This window comes from Coregonus lavaretus, assembly GCF_964263955.1.
Source record: "Coregonus lavaretus genome assembly, chromosome: 6".
NCBI lineage: Eukaryota > Metazoa > Chordata > Actinopteri > Salmoniformes > Salmonidae > Coregonus > Coregonus lavaretus.
In genome coordinates this window covers 52,457,065-52,480,451 of record NC_139993.1, presented here as the reverse complement: position 1 = coordinate 52,480,451, position 23,387 = coordinate 52,457,065, and the positions used below count along the sequence as shown (strand labels likewise).

General features: G+C 42.4%; 1 protein-coding gene across 2 annotated transcripts; it reads right to left on the bottom strand.

Moving 5' to 3' along the window:
• Window positions 1–1,301: 1,301 nt before the first annotated feature.
• On the bottom strand, window positions 1,302–21,029 carry LOC311131197 (desmoglein-2.1-like). Of its 2 annotated transcripts, none has more exons than XM_084164050.1 (14): window positions 20,892–21,029; window positions 16,676–16,810; window positions 16,183–16,341; window positions 15,849–15,990; window positions 15,315–15,478; window positions 14,923–15,057; window positions 14,332–14,517; window positions 13,719–14,149; window positions 13,415–13,557; window positions 10,630–10,851; window positions 10,085–10,321; window positions 6,806–6,936; window positions 6,336–6,653; window positions 1,302–5,672 (listed from the first exon to the last, which is right to left on the bottom strand). In XM_084164050.1, the coding sequence occupies exons 1-14, from the start codon at window positions 20,940–20,942 to the stop codon at window positions 4,425–4,427; spliced, it is 3,702 nt and encodes a 1,233-aa protein (XP_084020176.1). In that variant the 5' UTR covers window positions 20,943–21,029; the 3' UTR covers window positions 1,302–4,424. The 2 variants fall into 2 exon arrangements, with proteins under 2 accessions (XP_084020176.1, XP_084020177.1); XM_084164051.1 differs by having other exon boundaries at window positions 16,676–16,807.
• Window positions 21,030–23,387: the final 2,358 nt, after the last annotated feature.

Here is a 23,387-nt window from a genome sequence, read left to right as displayed (position 1 = left end):
GAAAAAAAAAATAAAAATAATAATAATAATATCGACATAACCTGAAAGGCCGCTCAGCAAGGAAGAAGCCACTGCTCCAAAACCGCCATAAAAAAGCCAGACTACGGTTCGCAACTGCACATGGAGACAAAGATCGTACTTTTTGGAGAAATGTCCTCTGGTCTGATGAAACAAAAATAGAACTGTTTGGCCATAATGACAAATGTTATGTTTGGAGGAAAAAGGGGGTTGCTTGCAAGCCGAAGAACACCATCCCAACCGTGAAGCACGGGGGTGGCAGCATCATGCTGTGGGGGTGCTTTGCTGCAGGAGGGACTGGTGCACTTCACAAAATAGATGGCATCATGAGGAAGGAAAATTATGTGGATATACTGAACCAACATCTCAAGACATCAGTCAGGAAGTTAAAGCTTGGTCGCAAATGGGTCTTCCAAAAATGGACAATGACCCCAAGCATACTTCCAAAGTTGTGACAAAATGGCTTAAGGACATTAAAGTCAAGGTATTGGAGTGGCCATCACAAAGCCCTGACCTCAATCCTATAGAAAATGTGTGGGCAGAACTGAAAAAATGTGTGCGAGCAAGGCCTACATACCTGACTCAGTTACACCAGCTCTGTCAGGAGGAATGGGCCAAAATTCACCCAACTTATTGTGGGAAGCTTGTGGAAGGCTACCCGAAACGTTTGACCCAAGTTAAACAATTTAAAGGCAATGCTACCAAATACTAATTGGGTGTATGTAAACTTCTGACCCACTGGAAATGTGATGAAATAAATAAAAGCTGAAATATATAATTCTCTCTACTATTATTCTGACATTTTACATTGTTAAAATAAAGTGGTGATCCTAACTGACCTAAGACAGGGACTTTTTACTATGATTAAATGTCAGGAATTGTGAAAAACAGAGTTTAAATGTATTTGGCTAAGGTGTATGTAAACTTCCGACTTCAACTGTGAGAGAGAGAGAGAGAGAGAGAGAGAGAGAGAGAGAGAGAGAGAGAGAGAGAGAGAGAGAGAGAGAGAGAGAGAGAGAGAGAGAGAGAGAGAGAGAGAGAGAGAGAGAGAGAGAGAGAGAGAGTGAATGAGATAGGAGAGAGAGAGAATGAGAGAGAGAGAGAGAGAGAGAGAGAGAGAGAGAGAGAGAGAGAGAGAGAGAGAGAGACAGACAGAGAAACAGACAGAGACAGAGACAGAGAGAGAGAGAGAGAGAGAGAGAGAGAGAGAGAGAGAGAGAGAGAGACTCTCACCTAATCATAGTTCATGCTGGTTAAAAAGGCTAGTCGACAGCATCAGGAATAATACAAGAGGAGCTTTATTGAAGCTGTAACATTTATAATAATGTATCTTTTACAAACCAAAATAGAAACATAACTTAAGAGTGAGTGTTCCAGAGTCTCTCTCACCTAATCATAGTTCATGCTGGTTAAAAAGGCTAGTCGACAGCATCAGGAATAATACAAGAGGAGCTTTATTGAAGCTGTAACATTTATAATAATGTATCTTTTACAAACCAAAATAGAAACATAACTTAAGAGTGAGTGTTCCAGAGACGTTTCAATAGATAAAAGCCTGATTGGACTGTGACACATGTCGAAACTTAGCGTACTATAATTGTCATCCATATAATAGACTTGCTTCAAAAGTGTTGTGTATATAATTAATGTATCAGACACTCCTAACTTCAGTCTACATAACTGAAAGGACATGGAGCTCTAAATACAGTCAAGATAGCAGGAAATGGATTGATAACATTTGGTTGATGAAATCTGAGATCAGACAGACCACACAGACGGTGACTGTGCAGGAGGTCAGTACTTTGTGTCTTCTTTTGCAATATAGCAATAGTTCCTTATCTCAGTAGTCTCCTTTTCGCCAAACTTCAATGAACTTCTCTGGAATAAACTCGACTATGAAAAACAGTTTTCAGATATACCCAGCGTTTGCCAAAATACATACCAGTGCACTTAATAGAAGAGTAACATAAACTAACCTATACAATGATCTCCTGGTACTTTGAGAATGATTGGATAGTCTTAGACAAGTGGTAATAATTTCCCCCTCTTCCCATTCTTGTTAAAAACAAAATAGAACCTGATTGGACAAATCCATGTTTAGGTAACAGTCTGAGTGCATACACAAACACAACAAGGTATAAAAAAGTTACATAAAAATATGAGAATATTTGTACACAAAAACACAAACAACATTAAAATACCAAGACCCATCCTGAAGTACTATAATTGATGCAACTACAAGTATAAATTCAATCAAACTTGGATTTAATTAATAGCTTTGGGGCATAGCTATTATACTTTGTTTCAGAATGAGCACCCAACAGTTAAGTGAGAAAAACAGTGTGACAATCTCAGTTGATTACGTTAACAAACTCTGACTTCATGTTTTGAGCTTAAGACTAAAAAATGGAAGCACATTCAACATGCTTCAAGCTTTGAGAACATGCTTGCTGCTTTTAGAAAGTCCAATTAATGACATACGTTCAATTCAGAATGAACAAAACCATAAAATAGTTACAATACAAGGCCAGCAGAGACAAAAAAAGATATCTAAACAAACCTGTCTAATCACTGAAATAACAAACATGGGTGTGTATGCCAGAGATGGGAGATCTCAGGGAGACGTGGTGGAGCCTTTCATATAGAATAACAGCAATCACACCTCTGTAGATGACAAACTCACACGAACAGCCAATAGAAAAACAAAAAAGCTTTAGAATTTATTTTGCCTGTTCTGAAGTGCTCAATACTCAACACAGTGCCCCTAATCAAGCAATATTTTTTTTAGTCGAGCAGTAGCAAATATATATACTTTTGTTATGACACATGACACACCTGTCTTATTCGCACCCATCTCAGTGAACTAATCCATTGCGGAGGCCGAGACTAATCCATTGCGGAGGCCGCGGGGATGGCACAGTCCAAGTCTGTTTTTACATCCATTGAGAATGACAATTCCTCAATGTATTTGAAAAATCTTTCCAGCTCTCTCCCTTTAGATAACCACTCAGCGTGAAAGGGAAAAATGTCATGCTCTGATCCAGTGGAAAAGTCATAAAATAGGCCTACCTGATTACTTCTTATCCCTTGCACAAATAGCCTACAGCTGTGTCTCACCGGCTCACTGGCACGGGAAACTCTGAGGGCCCACAATATTTGATACAATGTTGCAAGGATCTTCAGGCAGGACCCAAGTTAATAGTTGATACAATGTTTCAAGTTCGTGGCAGACAGGCCATGCGTAGCCAATGTGATTTATAGGATATTTATTTTTATCAGGATATTTTCTACCTGCAGGCTGCAATGTTTTTATTTGTTGGCCTTATAGGCTATTCTTTACATAGTTGGCAATGGCAATATAAGTTACTTTTTAGGTTTGAACCATTTTCATTTAGATTTGGATAGAATTTTGATTAACCACATGACAATGATTTTGAGATACGAAGATCTTATTATAAATGAAAACTGTTCCACGAAAATGTGCATATGAAAATCATAACTGGCACGCAGGTCGGTAGAAATGGTAAGATAAATTGGCGTTCCACATGAGAAAGCTTGCCAACTCCTCATGTAGCCTATTCCTGGCAAATTCAGGACAGTAACGGCATAATCTGCGAAGGCCAGTAGGAGCGGGAGGAGGATGGTCGGGACAGGTAAAGTAATTTTCTTCTTCTGGTCTATCTCTGGTTCTCTCTTGAGTAATTTGTGCTTATTTCATCAAACAGTACACTTAAAGCATCAGACAAGCTCAATGCATATATAGTTGATTTTATTAAAACACATAGGTTGTGTCTATATATGGAAAAATAAACGTTTACAAATTTGACCAATGTATTGGTCGAAAGAACAGACGCCTTTCGGTCGACCAAGATTTACCCAATTTACTTAACAGCTAAAAAGAAGAAGAACCATTGTTCCCCAGAGGTTTAGAAAGTCAAATAATGGTACCATATTGTGTTTTAACACAATCAAACAGTTAATTATTTCAGATGGATCAGTGTTTTTCCACACCTGAAAAAGTAGCAGAAGCTGAATCACATTCACGTGCAAACACACGTGCACACAATGCCCAGTTGAACTAAGGTGGGATGTTTTATAGGCCTGGCTGATAGAATTCGCTGTGCAAGCAGACACAAGGTTACATTCTATAAAAAATATTCTGAACCTGCATACTTACACTTGCCTACTGCCCAATTTTTTTTTAACAACAATAGAACACTTTCTCATTCTAAAACCCACTAAACATCTTAGAGTGATATGCTTTTCAAGGACTCAAAAATACACCCGTCTTGACCACTGAATTGAAATCAAAACTTCCAAGGTGGTGACATTTCCATCAATAAATAGCTTCAGTGGCATTTGATGTGTCTTGTGTTTATACAAGTATTACATTATTGGTCAAGACCTTATTTACTGCTGCTCTGATTGGTCACAACTCTCTTCTCTATCACCACCTTGCGGGTGGAGGAGGCGGGGCTTTTACTGACACTGCTGGAGGACCCATTCAATCCCACAATGCCGCTCTGTGAGCCTGCGCTGGACTCTGCGGCTGAGCTCTGCTCTGTGGTGTAGAGGACTCTGTGTGAGCCAGAGAGGCCGCTCCTCTGCTTGGACCCCTGGGAGAACCCTGACACCCCTCCCTGGACTTTCTGCAACCCACTACCTCTGCTGCTACCCCCCTGTCCCTCAATCACCAGCATGCTCTGTGACCCTGATAAGCCCCCTCGCTGCAGGGAGCCCCCCTGTTGCAGCCAGGCCTGACCCCCCTGAAGGACCTGACCCCCTTGTACCAACTGCCCCCCCTGAAGAACTTGCCCTCCCTGAAAAACTTGCCCCCCCTGCAGCATTTGCCCACCTTGCAGCATCTGCCCCCCCTGCATCACCGGACCATCCACCACCATCATACCCTGAGAACCAGACATGTTCCCTATATGGATCAGGCCTCCCTCCAACCCTCCGTGGCCTCCAGCCCCACTCCTCTCCAACACCACCATGCCTCCCTCTCCCCTGCCAAGGGTGCCCTGAGCCTGGGTACCGGTCACCACCTGCTGCGCCTGCAGCACCAGGCCCTGGGCCGAGCCTGACGGAGGCCCGTTGACCATTATCATGCCCTGCATGTTGGGAACCTGTTGCTCCACTACATAGTGCATCTGCTGCATCTTGGGCTGCATCATAGGCTGCATGGTGGTGTAGTACATAGGCTGCTGCTGCAGTAGGAAGGTCTGGCCCTGGCTTCCTCCCACTATGTCCTGCCTCAGAGTAGCCGACCGATCTGAACGATCTGACTCCCTCACCACAGCCCTCTCTATGTGTGTCACCTGGGCCGGGGCAGGGGGCGGTGCTGGGGCTGGGACCGGGGCGGCGGAAACCACTCTGGACGCCACATTGGTCGTCACACTGCTGGCTGCTGTTGGCATGGAGATGACGGGTCTGGGTGGCGGAGGGGCGGAGACTTCGGTTTGGAACCTCTCCCCGCGGCACACCTCGGCCAGGGTCTTGAACTTTGGCCCCAGGTCATTGAGGAACTGGAGGTCATTGTCAGATTCCAGGAGGCTGCAGCATCCCACCGAGCCCACAGGAGAGCCCTGACCCTCATAGTCATACACCAACATACTGTCCTTCTGGACGTGGTTCTCAGCTGCACAGTGAGCTTTCTGCAAATACAACATAGACCCACACAGACACACGTTACAATACAGACATCACTTAACTCCGCCACCTGCCGCCATTCAATACACCATACATTCAGTGTATATAGATGGTTTAGCTGACAACGTCACAAAAATGATGTGCACGCTTCAATGGGGCAGAAGTCCGTGAGTTCTTGTGATTCTGGATGGCCAGATAGCTACCAATAATGACAAGAAACTGCCATGTGGGGAATCGTTAGTGACTTGTTTCAGCTAGTTTCATCTTGTTTCTAATACCATCTTGTTTTGAGGTGTTTTGACTGATTTCATGTCAATGCTAATATGGCAAAAAAATTGCTAGCTAGCTAACCAACAACTGCGATGATGTATTTGACAGACAACAAGTGCTCATTGTGCAAATGTATTTATGTCATTATTTAACATTGAAGATGTAATATAGTTCACATGTTGTCAACAATCTAGGCCAACCCAGTCTGTTTTTCCCCATAGTTGTGCACGTGTCGGTTTTGTTGCTAAACAACCAACCCATCTATTCTACCAGTTTTTTATACACACACAACCTTTCATGTATGGACACTGTATTTCTATTTGTGCTCCCTACTCCATGTTGATGCACAATCCCCTGACCAGACTGTCAGAGGGTGGATCTATTTTCTGCCTCCTCACCTGAGAGTAGTACTCCTCCAGGTAGTGATCAGGCAGGGCGATGCCTTCATAGGCTCCTCCTCCCTCTCTGCTCTCATACTCAGAGTAAAAGGCCCCTCCTTGCTCCTGGCCAATCATCTCTCCTCCATTCATATATCCCAGCTCCATACGGCCGTCTGAGTGGTAGAATCCCCCCCCCATCGTGGAGGAGGAGTTCTGGAACTGACCACCAACCATCATAAGCCCCGCCCCTCCGGCCGTTGCTGCTATGGTTCCCGCGGTGGCCATTTTGACCCTTCCTGTGTCGACCTGAACTGGTGCGTTCAGCAGAGGCACTTCCTGTAAGAGGTCAGAGGGTTTAAAACAGATTGCTGTGATATCTTGGACCATTAACCCCAACGAGAAACATACGACCATAGTGGAATCATTCACACAAAAGATTATCTGTGACCACGCACGCACACACACACACCCTTCTTTCCCCTTCTTACCGTGTTCTCCCCCTGTCCCTCAGTGTGGTAGGAGATGAGTTGTGCCTTGGCGTCAAAGGGCATCTCAGTGAAGCCCCCTGGAAGACCTCCGGCACCCCCACACTTACAGAACAACAGCAGGAGAGGGATCACTGTGGAGACACGACAATGAGAGGGAGTTAGACAATACGTAAGAGTAGCAGCTTCAATGAAAAACAGAGAGCTATGACAGAGCTACGGCCTACCATTAGTCGGCATAAGCAAGCAAGCAAGAGTAGGGCTGATACTGAGCTCCAAAAGTATTGGGACAGTGATACATTTTGTGTTGTTTTGGCTCTGTACTGAAATGATAGAATGACTATGAGGTTAAAGTGTAAACTGTCAGCTGTAATTTGAGGGTATTTTCATCCATATCAGGTGAACCGTTTAGAAATTACAGCACTTTTTGTTCATAGCCCCCCATTTTAGGGGACCAAAAGTATTGGGACAAATTCACTTATGTGTACTAAAATAGTAAAAGGTTATGTATTTCGACCCATATTCATAGTACGCAATGAATGACATACATCAAGCTTGTGACTCTACAAATTTGTTGGATGCATTTGCTATTTGTTTTGGTTGCGTTTCAGATTATTTGGTGCCCAATAGAAATTAAAGGTAAATAATGTATTGTGTCATTTTGGAGTTGCTTTTATTGTAAATAAGAATAGAATATGTTTCTAAACACTTCTACATTAATGTGAATGCTACCATGTCTACGGATAATCCTGAATTAATCGTGAATAATGATGAGTGAGAAAGTTACAGAGGCATAAATATCATACCCCCCCATAAAGGCTAACCTCCCCTGTTATTGTAATGGTGTGAGGTTAGCATGTCATGGGGGTATGATATTTGTGAGTCAGTAACTTTCACACTCATCGTTATTCATGATTCATTCAGGATGATCCGTAATCACAGCCTGGTCTCATAGACTAGACGTAACATAGTAAATGTAAATCCACTCACTGTACACTACCGGTCAAAAGAACACCTAGTCATTCAAGGGTTTTTCTTTATTTCTACTGTTTTCTACATTGTAGAATAATAGTGAAGACAACAAACTATGAAATAACACATATGGAATCATGAATTAACCAAAAAAGTTTAACAAATCAAAATATATTTTATATTTGAGATTCTTCAAATAGCCACCCTTTGCCTTGATTACAGCTTTGCACACACTTGGCATTCTCTCAACCAGCTTCACCTGGAATGCTTTTCCAACAGTCTTGAAGGAGTTCCCACATATGCTGAGCACTTGTTGGCTGCTTTTCCTTCACTCTGCGGTCCGACTCATCCCAAACCATCTCAATTTGGTTGAGGTCGGGGGATTGTGGAGGCCAGGTCATCTGATGCAGCACTCCATCACTCTCCTTCTTGGTCAAATAGCCCTTACACAGCCTGGAGGTGTGTTGGGTCAATGTCTTGTTGAAAAACAAATGATAGTCCCACTAAGCCCAAACCAGATGGGATGGCGTATCGCTGCAGAATGCTGTGGTAGCCATGCTGGTTAAGTGTGCCTTGAATTCTAAATAAATCACAGACAGTGTCTGCAGCAGAGGTAACTCTGGGTCTTCCATTCCTGTGGTGGTCCTCATGAGAGCCAGTTTCATCATAGTGCTTGGTGGTTTTTGCGACTGCACTTGAAGAAACTTTAAAAGTTCTTGAAATGTTCCGTATTGACTGACCTTCATGTCTTAAAGTAATGATGGAGTGTCATTTCTCTTTGCTTATTTGAGCTGTTCTTGCCATAATGTGGACTTGGTCTTTTACCAAATAGGGCTATCTTCTGTATACCCCCCTACCTTGTCACAACACAACTGATTGGCTCAAACGCATTAAGAAGGAAATACATTCCACAAATGAACTTTTAAGAAGGCACTCCTGTTAATTGAAATGCATTCCAGGTGACTACCTCATGAAGCTGGTTGAGAGAATGCCAAGAGTGTGCAAAGCTGTCATCAAGGCAAAGGGTGGCTGTTTGAAGAATCTCAAATATAAAATATATTTTGATTTGTTTAACACTTTTTTGGTTACTACATGATTCCATATGTGTAATTTCATAGTTTTGATGTCTTCACTATTATTCTACAATGTAGAAAATAGTAAAAATAAAGAAAAACCCTTGAATGTGTAGGTGTTCTAAAACTTTTGACCGGTAGTGTACAATACTAATTTACAAATGTAGCAGGAGACCAACTACTTTTTTGTTTATACCATATGATTTGGTTAAAGTGAGTGGTTTCCAAAATACACTGAAAAAATATGTAAACGCAACATGCAACAATTTAAAAGATTTTTACTGATTTAAAGTTCATATAAGAAAATCAGTCAATAGAAATACATTCATTAGGCCCTAATCTATGGATTTCACATGACTGGGCAGGGGCGCAGCCATGGGTGAGCCTGGGAGGGCATAGGCCTACCCACTTAGGAGCCTGGCCCACCCATTGGGGAGCCAGGGCCCAGCCAATCAGAATGACTCAGCACCCCCTCCCCCCCTCAGACGATCCCGCAGGTGAAGAGGTTGGATGTGGTGGTCCTGGGCTGGCGTGGTCTGTGGTTGTGAGGCCGGTTGGACTGCCAAATTCTCAACAATTACTTTGGAGGCGACTAATGGTAGAGAAATGAACATTACATTCTCTGGCAACAGCTCTGGTGGACATTCCTGCAGTCAGCATGCCAATTGCGTTGTGTGACAAAACTGCACATTTTAAAGTGGCCTTTTATTGTCCCCAGCACAAGGTGCACCTGTGTAATGGACATTGCCATTGAGCACTTCCACCATGCTTCGGCCATTTTAAAGTAGTCAACTGGGTGGGGATTCCTATGGGTTGTAGCCTCAATGGCGCTGCCCATGCTGTCACAGACACTATAATGGCACAGATACAAAGATGAGTCCTCTATCTATCTCTATGGTACCAGAATATTTAAGAGGATCGGCCTGACTGAGCAAGGCTCTGAGCAGAATCACTGGTCTACAATACAAATCACCTTGCATCCCAAATAGCTTCTCATAATATGATTAAGATCAGTGAATCTGTGCCTTGCTCAGGCAATCACGATCCCCTCGATGACTAACTCTAACTCTAACCATGTCACAATGATGACTTTGATTTTCTCACTATTGTAGACATTGATGAACCCAGTTGGTCAAAAGATTTGTCTTGAAAATATGGAGTACATTTCCTTTGTTTCACTGCAAATCCCTGAATGCGTTCTTCCTTTTCTTCTTCTAGATGATGAAATCATACTCACGCAGTAGCATCAGCAGACCCAGGAAGAGCAGTCCGAGTGCTGCAGGCCCTAGCACTGCCCCGGTAGAGCCCTTATCTCCTCGTGTGGCGCACGCCTTCCCAATGTCTGTACACGTGCAGACATCTACCTTTAGCTTCTGCAGGTCGGGACACGCGTGCCCCTGCTGGTCGCGGATCTCCATGGCAACTGCGTAGGAGCCCGGCCACAAATCTTGGGACCTCAGGATGGTCGAGGTGTCTGTAGGGTCAGAGGTTAGACATAAACACAGTCAGACATGAGACACATTGTCAGATAGATATACTGTATCTGTCTGGGGACTGGGACCACAACATGGACGGTATCACTTTCCTTACTGATCTCTATGACTAAGGAAATAGGCATGTCACTGTGTGTCACTATCAGGAAGAGGTGATGTGATATGCTTGGCTATGCTACCACTCTGTGTAGCTCTTCTTGGTTATTAGCCTAAATAACCCTAATGGTTTTATTGTGTGCTATCACCATCTTATTCCCTCAGTAGGAACTCCATGCTCCAGGCCCCTCACCGTTTAGATGCTCGACCACCCACACTCCCTCTGTTCCCTCTGGGATGATGGTGAAGGTGAAGGGGGCACCGTTGGGGAACGCATCCTTGTCCACTGCGGTCACGGTAACAGCATTGGCTGTCATACACATGGTCTGAACATTACTGGTCAGCGTGGGGCAGTGGTCGTTAAAGTCCTCCACCTGGATGGCTACCGTACCCGTGGCTGTCTTAGAGGGCATGTCTGAACAGAGTAAGAGAGCGACAATCAATCAATCAGTCAGTCAGTTAATCAATCAATCAAATGTATTTATAAAGTCATAGAAAGTAAGTGTACCCAAAAGCGCTTCAGCCCAGCTTGAACAAAAGGTAATCAGATGCTCGATTGAGGGACTTGTTTTATAAAGCCCTTTTTTCCATCAGTAGCTGTCACAAAGTGACAGAGACAACACAGACACTCAGGAATACGGAAGAAGATAGTTCAGGGAGGCAACCCATTTCTGATTTTGACAGTTGTCATCCACATTGTTATTTGTTATGAGTGAAAGCTTTGTACTCCTGTTAAGTGACGGTGCTTTAGCCCCCTCTGCTGGGATTAAAGAGTACTACAACAACCCTGCTTGTAGGGTGCTACCCAATGACATATATATAAATCATCGGTGCTACCCCCTGTTGGTGGAAACAGAGTACTACAGCTCGTCTGCTCGTGAGACTGGTCTGCTCCCACTTGTTGCGAGTTCGAATCTCATCACACACAACTTTTGATTTTAGCAACTTTTCAACTACTTATTTAGCTACTTTGCAACTACTTAGCATGTTAACTTCCCCTTCCCCTAACCTTAAACCTTTTAGCTAACCCTTCCCCTAATCTTAACCCTTTAACCTAACTCCTAAACTTAACCCTAAGGCCTAGCCTAGCTAACGTTAGCCACCTGGCCACCTAGTTAGAATTCGTAACATATCATACGTTTTGCAAATTAGTAACATGTATTGCACATTCGGCACATATAATACTAGTAACAGAGACAACACAGACACTCAGTAATAGGGAAGGTGATAGTTAAAGGAGGCAACCCATTTCTGATTTTGACAGTTGTCATCCACATTGTTCTTTGTTATGAGTGAAAGCTGTGTACTCCTGTTTAGTGGTGGCACTTTAGCCCCCTCTGCTGGGATTAAAGAGTACTACAACAACCCTGCTTGTAGGGTGCTACCACAGATAGAACAATGAGACAGATATTTCACCAGATGTAAAGTGAAGCATCCACTTGGCGTTACCACTCACTACCAAATATGGTAGTGAGAGGGAGCCCAGTGGCCGGCAGTGGGAGACAATGGAATGACATGGATTTTGGCCAACATTCTGCACATTTTCACATCGATGAAACATTTGATGTCAATACAGTTTTCTGTTCCCAAAACTCGAATCTGTTACGAACAGAGTGGACAACGTTTTGAAGACTTTACCCTTTACCAAAGTTTTTTTTAAATGGCGTTGTTTAGAAGGAGTGCAAAGGCGAATTGAGTTATTGCAAACGCACACTTCACAGAGTAGGCATTCCCTAACGGAAATCTGTAAATACGTGCTAGAACGCGCCAATAGGATCTCGCTAGCTCGTGCTTGGCTCTGCCCACCTTCTTGCTTGTTCTGCCCACTATCACTCATTTGTTCCGGTTTGAAACGACAGGCTGTGGTCTATCTTGGTTTAGTTATACAAATCTTTGGTGCTACCCCCTGTTGGTGGAAACAGAGTACTACAGCTAATCTGCCTGTGAGGCTGGTCTCCTCCCTCTGCTGATGTAAAGCTGTACTGCTCCAGTTTGTTCGACAGCCCAGAGGTACAAGTTTATGAGTGGTGTGAAACATAACACAACATAAACCTATCATATAGATCTATTAATCAAATCCTTGACTACAGTACTGCACATCAGATCTAGTGTCAATCTGTTTGTGCTATCATGTTTATTTTTTAAATATATTATTTATTTAACCTTTATGTCACCTCCTTGTCACTCATTGTCATGCCAAACATGACATGAAATGTTTGGCTTGACAAGGACAGCAATGGGACCAGGCTACATCCGGTCAGCCTTGATGTATGGATTATGGAGTATAAGCATAATCCAAGGCTATAAGGACACAAGAGGGTACTCTCCTCTATTGTCAGTGCTTAGAAGAGCCACAGAACACGGATAGTGTTACAAGTTAGGATTCAGGCTAATGTTATATTATCTTGTGCTATGTAGAATAGATTGTGGTAATAGATCATGTTATTTCATTCATAAATGCTACAGAAGGCTATAGACTAACTAGTTCAACTTGAGTTATGCCTGTTATCTAACATATGTGACAACTTTGTGACAACTACTGATGGAAAAAAGGCCTTTATAAATCCAAAAACATTCCTTACCCCAGGACACTTCAACGGGTGACTATCCAGGGAGAATAAAGAAAAAGAAGCCCTCTGTTTCTGCATAGATCTGATAGATTTATTAACGGGATAAACAAACAGTCCAATTTGTAAGTCGCTCTGGATAAGAGCGTCTGCTAAATGACATAAATGTAAATGTAAAATGTCCTATACATAGGTAGCAGATGTGATGAGGTAGCCCTCCGTGTAACTTCAAAATCAGTGTCACCCTCGGGCCAAGATGGAATTTCATATTGCACTCGCTAACTGTTAAGATTTTGGTTTCTCCCGTGGGAGACCCAGGTTCAGATCTTGTCCGTGACACATTGACATTCAATACATGGTGTTGTGTGTCAAGGCTAAGAAGCTAACTGCCAAGAGGCTGAACTAGCTTACCTTGGGTCATGCAGAGAATCTTGGCGTAGTATGTCCCGTTGACCAGGAACTTGGACTCTCTGTCAGGCATCTTATTGAGTTTAATATCGCCAGTCAACTCATCAATGGTCAGCCAGTTGTCTGGGTCAGAGCCCTTAGCATACCTACATCAGGAAAAACAGGGACAGTGGTTAATGCTTTGGTCCAAACATACGTTGAGCATTGAACTGATGCATATCAGATGGGGTTTGTGTATTTGAGCTCAACAGATCAGACTAATGTGTGCTGTGTGTGTGTAAGTGTGTGTATGCGAGCCACTACAGACCTGACGTTCTGTGCAGGCATCCGTGTGTCTCCGTCGATGGCAGGGTAGGAGCCGATCACCGTGTTGATCTTGAAGTCTCCTCCCTCTGAGATGGGGATAGCCTTGACCTTGGGGTCGAAGCGTGGCCCCTCTGGCTGGTTCTTCACAGCGATCTTCACTGGGTAGGTCTTCCATGTAGAACCTCCACCACCAGACCACAATCCTCCACCTCCTCCACCTGCTCCTCCTCCTCCTCCTCCTCCTCCTCCTCCTCCTCCTCCTCCTCCTCCTCCTCCTCCTCCTCCTCCTCCTCCTGCCCCACTTCCTGCCCCTCCTCCTGAAGCCCATCCTCCTCCACCCCCTCCTCCTCCTCCTCCACCATTATAGGGTGGAGCCTGGTTAGCTACGGCTATTCCCAGCTCAAGGTTTTTGACGTCTTCATAGTCTACACCCTAATGGATGGAAGAAACAAAAAGGCACATGTAAACAGTGCAGAAAAAGAAGGGAGAAAATGTGTGTGTAGGTGCAACGGTGAGCCTATGAATGCATTTGGGTTTATGCATCTGTGTGTGTTTGTGTATACAGTATATCTGTGAATGTATGACTGTGCAGTGTGATAGAGCTCACGCCGTACCTTCCTGAGCATCAGAACTCCCTCGTTTGTCTTGGGGTCTGTCTCAATGCTGAAGTAGCCAGCCTCGTTGCCCTTGACGATTTCAAACTGAGCCACCCAGTTAGGAGTGTTCACCAAGTCCCTGTCCTCCACCTTGAACCTCATCACCTCCACGTTCTCTGTGTTCTCCTCAATACTGCCCTCATACTGCAGAACCACACAAAGAGTATCAGACATTACATCAGCCTCTACTGTCCTAATACTATACAAAGGGGGAGTAATATGAAAATGTATGCACTCACTAACTGTAAGTCGCTCTGGATAAGAGCGTCTGCTAAATGACAAAAATGTAAATGTAATATTAACCTGGTCCTAGATCTGTGTATGTGCTAGTCAACACCTCTGACTAGCATAGCCAGTTATCATTGTCTTACGACAGATGGCACCATTACAAAGCAACGCATTTCCATGAACAGTGGAGATGGAGTCTCATCATCTGACGTGAGACAATGAGACAATTATATTATACAGATCTGGGATCAGGCTGGAGTAGGCTGTTGGTAAAGCACATACAGATCTGGGATCAGGCTGATGGAGTAATGTTCTACATACCTCATCTTTCTCCAGAGTGGGAGGGTTGTCGTTCACATCCTTGATGTTGACTCTAAAGGTTCCGGTGCCGGTGTTGCCCTCTGGTCTACCGTTCAGATCTGTACCTTTCACTGTCAGCGTGTACCAGCCCTGCACCTAGAAAACAGATCAAAATAGATAAAAACTGAGTGTCTAATAACAATCTGTCTACTAAAAACACAATTGTTTAATGTTATTTTAAATCAAAGTACACACTGCCCCCTTATGGTAGAAACCATGAATTAGACTGTTTTTGAGAGCTTGTTGGTCTGGTATTCGTGCTGATTAGTTACTGAGTTATCTGTCTTTCACATGCATTTTGTATTCTGACAGTACATATCTGTCAAAAATATGGGTGACGATGCTGTATGTACCTCTCTGTCCAGTGTGGGCCGTTTTACTTTGAGGTCTCCTTCTCTGGTGATGTAGAACATGTCGTCTCCTGGAGGCTTCTGATTAATTAAGGTGTAGGCAATCTGAGAGTTCTCATTCCCTGGTTCGTCAGCGTCTGTCGCAGCCACCTTCATGACGAAAGTGTCTACAGACACAGAAAAAAACTGTCATCAACACTGATATCTCTACTAATGTTCATCAAATAACATTTCCCCAGGACATTTTAAAAACATTCATGGGATGTTGTCATGCTATCATTAATCTTGGCAACCCAGAACGAAAATCTTGCACCAGCTACTCGATTATGTGTCACGTTGTCTGTCCATGAGAGACTATGCTGCCATTAGCTGGAAACCACATTGGGATTGCATTGGCACATTCCCATTGTAGGAACATTCACTGTTTTCTAGGGGAAGCTGTAAACATTTTACATTTGAATAATTTAGCAGACACTCTTAAAAACAGAGCGAACTACTTTCCCAGAGGAAGTCCTTGATTTATTGACAAACACTTGCCTTTTGGGCTGAGCTCGAACACCTCTCCTGGTTTAATATCACCGAACACAGGAGGGTTGTCATTTTGATCCACAACTTGGATCCTCAAATCAATGTTCTTCTCTGCTTCTCTGCCATCAGTGAACTTAGCGGTGCCTGTCAACTGAAGAGAAGAAACCATCATCATCATCATCTTCATGATCTATCTATCTATCCATCTATCCATCTATCCATCTATCTATCCATCCATCCATCCATCCATCCATAAACCAAAGGACATCATACATTACAGCAGTACTAATATACCTGTGCTATATCTGCAGTTATTTGGCTCTGCTGTAGGTGTGATACTCACATTGTACATGGCGATAATCTCCCGGTTCAGGATACCACTGATGCGTACAAAGCCGGTGTCAGGGTTCACTGTGAACAGGTGTAAGGGGTATTTAGAAGCTCCCACCCCATTTAGAGAGTACTGCACATTACCAGTCCCATCATCTGAATCTGACCGGATCTGAAACACAGACACACAGATCAGAGGAGTGAGTCGACACAAACACAAAATACAACAAACATGACAGCAATATTAACATTGCTAGCGACGAGAGACATGTATTTAGAGAGTTGGGCAAATGCGGTTTCTGCATTATGCTGCATTTACATGACACTACAACATTATATGGCAGCCATGTTAGCTCCCCATTAACATTACATCAGGAATATCTAATCAATGCTATGTAACTGAATGTCTAGAATTAGAACAATATTCTAAATTCTAAAAGTTGGCTTAACTCTCTAAATATATGGCTCTCCTAGCGACCAATTGCACCTCCGCCATGTGGCATTACCTTGGCGATAAACTCTTTCTTGGTGTAGTCTACATTTTCTTCTAGTTTCTGTGGTGGGATGATCCATTCCCTCTTGTGTCTCCTTAGCCCATCAGAGCGACGTGCCTCCACCACAGCCACAGACACTAAAACCTGCTTTTCACAAAACAAAATACATCAATGGTTACTATCATGGATAACAGTGACATAGCATTAGCTGAAACACCAATCACCTCACCCACCCCATCCACTATCAATGTGTCCGGAATATATTGACTGATTGCTCCTCCTTCTCAAGCCTTCATAATTCAGTCAGGTCTTCCAAATGGTAAAGACTTGGCAGAAATATACTTTATGCTGATGTTTTTCAGAGGCGGAGAGAGAGAAAGAAAGAAAGTTAAAAAGAGAGAGAGAAAGAGAGAGAGAGAAAGAGAACATTCCCAGGTGAGGTTGTCCGAGAGAACATAGTTGGGCAAAGACAACAACAGACACATCAAAAGTGATTTGCGGGAAGTGCAGACTTGAATTGTAATAAAAACATAAGCGGGTGGGGAATTCCTCCTTTAAGACTGAAACTATAAGCACCATTATCTGAGCACACTACCCCCACAACTGGACTGTGTTCATCACACAGGAAAGCCTAGTCATTTATAAGTCGGTCTGGTATCAAACCCAGTCACCGGGTCATATTCACTAGACACCAAATAGAAAAAAATTGACCAAAACTGGGTCGGACTACACGTTCTGCTACATTTTGCACTAATGAATACAGCCAAGGTCTCCCCATGCCCTTATCTCTGGTTCCTCAGTAGAGACACACTGTACTGATACTCAGCTTTGGGCTGTATTCTTTGTCATGTCTATCATGTGCCTTCAGATATACCACCTACATAACAAGTCCATCATCATCATTAACTGCAGGCTTTGGTAAAGTCAAACCAAGCTTTGGAGTAACTAACAACTCCACTTGTATTACGTTTCTCTAGATCAGTGTATCTCAATTTCTAGTCCATGGACTAGCACTGGTGCCTGGTATATTTTTTACCTTACAGTCTCACATTTTAGTTTGGGGTCCTGGTATAGGAAGAGCCATATAGCTTGCCAGTCCCTGTTATACAAAAGGTAGAAACATTGTTGTATGTCACTCTCCTGTTGTGAGTAACTCTTTAATCTGTCTTTCAAACACTCAGGTTCCATGAGTTTACTGTGACTTGTAATTAACCTAAACTAGAACTTAAAGCTGTTATACAGTGTACGTCCTAAACCAACTTAAGAACTGAGGCATAACTCTGAAAGCAGCGAGACCGTGTCAAGCCTACTGCAGACCCACCCAGCCAACCACTCCTAATTAAAGAATAGTTATTGTAGCTAAGCCTGCAAGGAGGAGTATGAACCTGTATGTAATAATGGGTGGGCACATGAGAACAAAAGATGAATAAGGACTGGCAAAACCCGCATGCCAAATGGCATCCTATTCTCTATATAGTGCACTACTTTTGGCCAGAGCCCTATGTGAGCCCTATAGGCCCTGGTCAAAAGTAGTGCACTAAATAGGGAATAGGATTCCATTTGGCATGCACATAACATGTTTGCCAAATAGCCCTGTGGTTGAAATGACCAACGAGCTTTGACAGCCAGGTCATCGTCAACATGAAACTGTTGTCACTAGTTACCACAGCCATAAAATCATAATTATGGCTATACCCTGCGTATTTCTACAATTTATCTTCTTAAAATCTGATTTTAAACTTAACCATAACCCTAATATTAACCACAATGTTAACCTTATGCCTAACCTTAAATTAAGACCAAAGAGTTAATTGTTGTTTTCATGAATTTTTACAATTTTATTTTTTTACATTTTTAGTCATTTAGCAGACGCTCTTATCCAGAGCGACTTACAGTTAGTGAATAGATTATTATAATTGTTTTATACTGGCCCCCCGTGGGAATCGAACCCACAACCCTGGCGTTGCAAACGCCGTGCTCTATCAACTGAGCTACATCCCTGCCGGCCATTCCCTCCCCTACCCTGGACGACGCTGGGCCAATTGTGCGCCGCCCATGAGTCTCCCGGTCGCGGCCGGCTGCGACAGAGCCTGGATTCGAACCAGGATCTCTAGTGGCACAGTTAGCACAGCGATGCAGTGCCTTAGACCACTGCGCCACTCAGGAGGCCACTGCGCCACTCAGGCCTAGCCAATTTTGACTTTGTGCTTGTGGTAACTAGTAACAACCACATGAAGTCAAATTCATGCCTTTTAAAGAACATTTGAGCGAATTCTGTAGAAATACTGTTTTCTATAATTTACAAGGTTAGGCTAGTTCCACTATATCTCTCAGCTGTGATCCGCAGCCATGATACACACCCAAAACCCACTGGGCACACACTGGTTGAATCAACATAGTTTCCACATCATTTCAATGAAATTACGTTGAACCAACGTGGAATAAACGTTGAATTCACATCTGTGCCCAGTGGGATGGTTCTGCAGGGTTGTCACTAGTTACCACAACCACAAAGTCATAAACATTTTTACTTTTTTTTTTTACGCTCTTATCCAGAGTGACTTACAGTTAGTGAGTGCATACATTTCTACAATTTCTTTCTTAAAATGTTAATTTAAACCTAACCTTAACCACACTGCTAACCTTATGCCAAACCATAACCTTAAATTCAGACCAAAAAGCTATTATTTGTTTTCAGGAATTCTTATGATAGGCCTATAGCCAATTTTGATGGAAACCGTTCTGAGAACGCCATTTTCAAAATGTATTGTAGTAGGCCTTATTTATATTTCAAAACCCCTTTCAAGCAGTGCTCTCAAAATGAAAGGGCTTCTTTCTCACTGTCATGAGAGAGATCAATGTTACCATGACACCTGTGTATATGCAAATAACACAATTTTGGGCATTGTCTCCTTTTTATGGTGGTTCTGGCTCGACCAGAGGGTTATAACTTAGTAGCATGTCAGTCCTATGTGACTGTAAAGGTTATGGGCTCTTGATTGACTGGGTTATATGCCTAACCACCTGAAATGTGTGGCCTGAAGATTATAAGGTAATAGCCTAATGTCAATATTCGTTAGAAGAGTAACATATATTTATGTTGTAACCTCTGTAAGATAATAATTGTATAGGGCTACAGAAAGAAGTTGTGCGCTTGTGGACCGTCATTATCCCTTTAATAGCCGCTGAGTTGTGTTCACTTGTCTCGCGCATATTTGACGGGTAGGCAGTCACCTTTCGGTCCAATTTGCCATTCTTGCTCGACATGACATTTATAATAGTGTTTATTACACAACTACTTTGTATTTTTAATAACGGCCCACCCTGGGAGCGAGATGAGACTGCTTATGATTTATAAACTGAAAAGGCAAGGAATATAAATGTATTTAACAACTAGCTAGGCTACCAGTAGCCTACTACAGTCAAGCATTTCCGTAAGGTTTTGAGTGTCAGAACGCCCATGTCCGAACGAACAAAAAACGAATACCAACGACAAAAGTGTAAAATTCACAGTGTTGGGTAGTAATTAAACTACATTTTGCAGTAGTAGTGTTAGTTTAACTAAATTATCATCTTGGTAGTGTTTTCAGTAGGTCTAGTTAATTACTTTTTGACATGTAGCGTGTAGCTAACTACTGAAACTATGTACACTATTTTTTTTGCAAATAATAAAATAACATTACATTTACATTTTAGTCATTTAGCAGACGCTCTTATCCAGAGCGACTTACAGGAGCAATTAGGGTTAAGTGCCTTGCTTAAGGGCACATCGACAGATTTTTCACATAGTCGGCTCGGGGATTAGAACCAGCGACCTTTCGGTTACTGGCACAACGCTCTTACCCACTAAGCTACCTGCCGCCCATATCGGTGAAGTAGGCAAGAATGTCGTTTCTTTTTCGCCATCAGACCTGCCTATAGCCTAATTCTCACTTGAAACATCGTTTTTGTGTTTAATAGGATAAATGACAGATTCTGATCACATCTAACTACATAGTGATCTGTTCATGCAATTTGTATTATATGACATTTCAAATTTAGATAAGATAATTTTTCACAAAGTAGCAATATTTTTCTTAAGGTTAGCTTTAGTTTAGCTTAACTTCTTCCATTGTGAAGTAATTGGTAGCGGGTAAACTATATTTTCAAAGTAGCTTCCCCAACACAAAAAAAAAATTATCATTAAAAAACAACGCCTCCGCGGGCAACGTCAAATAAGATAACTCACCGTGAATGCAAGTAGCAAAAGAGCAGCGGCGGGCAAAGAAACCCGATTCATGACCGGAAGAATGTCCCAAAATCCAAACACCTGAGCTAGAATCCTAGGTATATCCACAAGCGAGTCCTCGGCGTTATAATAGCGGACGCGGGTGAGAGACTTCTTTCAGTGCACTGTTGATGTACTGTAATTTAAGGCGGTGCCTCCTCTCTCTTCTATGGTTGGCTGGTGACACCACATCCACACCCTCACCTGGGGTAAGGGGAGGAAGTGTCTCTCTCACTCTGTGTGTGTGTGTGTGTGTGTGTGTGTGTGTGTGTGTGTGTGAGAGAGAGAGAGAGAGAGAGAGAGAGAGAGAGAGAGAGAGAGAGAGAGAGAGAGAGAGAGAGAGAGAGAAAGAAAGAGACAGGTGGATAGGCCTAATGTTCATTGACATGCATTATATCTGATATGATAAGAAACCTGACATGCTTATTTACATAGCTTTTCGAGAGCTTGGGACTATAAGGTTCTATCTGCAAAACATATAATTCTCAGATAAATGGTTTTAAAAGTGCCGATCCCTCATTGGTTTGAATGGCGCTTATCAATATTGATCTTGTATTCTTTTGAACTTAACAACATGACTTGGGATATTTATATTATTTTGAACTTAACAACATGACTTGGGGTATTTAGAGTGTTATATAGGTAGAGAACATTGGGTTTCATCGAGGAACCTCCTAAATTGGTGGGGGTTCTTGCAGGAACCTAACTGCCCAACTGAAACATTTGGATTTGAAAGGCCAGCAGGTGCAGGCAATTAACTGAAAAATGTAAAGATCTCCTCAATTTAAGGTAAGGTTTGTCCCTTGTATGTTCTAAATTGATATTGTTTTATGATGATACCACCTATCTTCTGATATTTGTGAAAATCTTTCTAAAACAGAAAATGGACTAAATTCAATGGATATCAATCAACAAAGAGGTAAGAATATGTAGGCTATAAGAATATGTTGAAAGTTAGCTGTATTGGGTGCAGATTACTGAACTGCTCCCTTATGTGTCTGTGTCTGCAGGTATACAGACGAGGAGGCATACAAAGGTGTGTCTATTGGTATGTTATGCAGATCACATTTACCATCCTCCTCCCTTACCTCTTCAATGAATATCCCATAGGCCTCTACATTATGGACAAGATATGTGTATGAAAACCATTATCAAAACAGTTTTTTAAATTCACATTCACCACAAAAAACAATATATGAATTCTGTCGTGTGCATGTTTTGTTAATCATCTGTATAATTACTATTTTTTGTATTCACAGACTTCACCCTCCCTACACCTCTGATGAATATAACAGGAAACCTGTTTGATCACCATGCACTGCAAAATCATTCTGGCTATGGATACGGAGAACATCAAAACATTAACATCAACACGCCAGAGGATATACCCATTGGACGTGGGGCTCTGCTGGGAGTTTACCTCATATTTAGATTTTTTATTCTGCTTTGCCGCTAAAATCATATAAACACTGAGAACTAAAATATTGTGTTATTGTTGTTATTGTTGTTATTGTTATGCTTTTTTTTTGCCCAAAGATTATTCAAAAGGTTCTTAGAGGATCCATTAAAGGGGTTCTTTGAATAACCCTTTTAAAGGGTTATTCGAATAACTTATAGGGGTTCCCCCACAGTTTCAATTTGAAGAACCTCTAAAGGATACTCCAGGAACCTTTTCTTTTTAGAGTGTGTATTGTCTGTACCTCTCCTGGGAATGTAGATTTGATCAGTGTTCTACACATACACAAATACACAAGCATGCTGACACAAGCATGCATGCATTAACACGCATACTAGGGCTGTCCCCGACTAAAACACATCTTGGATACGGAGAACATCAACACATTAACATCTTGGTCGAACAAGAGTCGTCTGTTCTTTCGACGAAATCTGGTCGAAATTTTAAGACGTGTATTTTTCCATATATTAACACATCCTATGTGTTAATCAAATCAACTATATTCACTGAGCTTGTCTGATGCTTTAAGCACACTGTTTGATTAAATAATTAAGACACACAAATGACTAGAGGGAGTCCGACCAGCAATTGATTTGATTGTTTGTGCAGGGCCGGGCTCAGACTTGATGCGCTGTTTAAAAAATAATAATACAGTGAGTGACTGTGTGACTAGCACCCGTTGTCCCTCTCGCCTTGCGGCAGCGACCACCACAGAACATCAGTGTTTATCGCGCTGTCCATGTTGCTGAAGCTGCAACATAATAACAGCCATTTCTGACTGAAAAGTTCAGTAACCAAAATCCCTAATTTCTTTAGGAAAAACATTCCTTATTCCTTCAACCCTTGCTCTCTTTACGAGACACATGTATGCATCGCATGCACGTGACCAAATACTTATTCGCACTGGACAATAATTAATAGAGAATGTTGGTTATGTAATTATTACTCCAGAATGTCCGTTATTCCAGAGGACGATTCGGACGGGATAATATTTTTTCAAA

Coding starts and splice junctions, on each gene's coding strand:
- LOC311131197 (XM_084164050.1), bottom strand. CDS start 20,942: ATGAATCGGGTTTCTTTGCCCGCCGCTGCTCTTTTGCTACTTGCATTC. Junction 15,058..15,314: donor GGCCCACACTGGACAGAGAG/GTACATACAGCA, acceptor TCTGTTTTCTAG/GTGCAGGGCTGGTACACGCT. Junction 14,150..14,331: donor GAGTTCTGATGCTCAGGAAG/GTACGGCGTGAG, acceptor TCCATCCATTAG/GGTGTAGACTATGAAGACGT.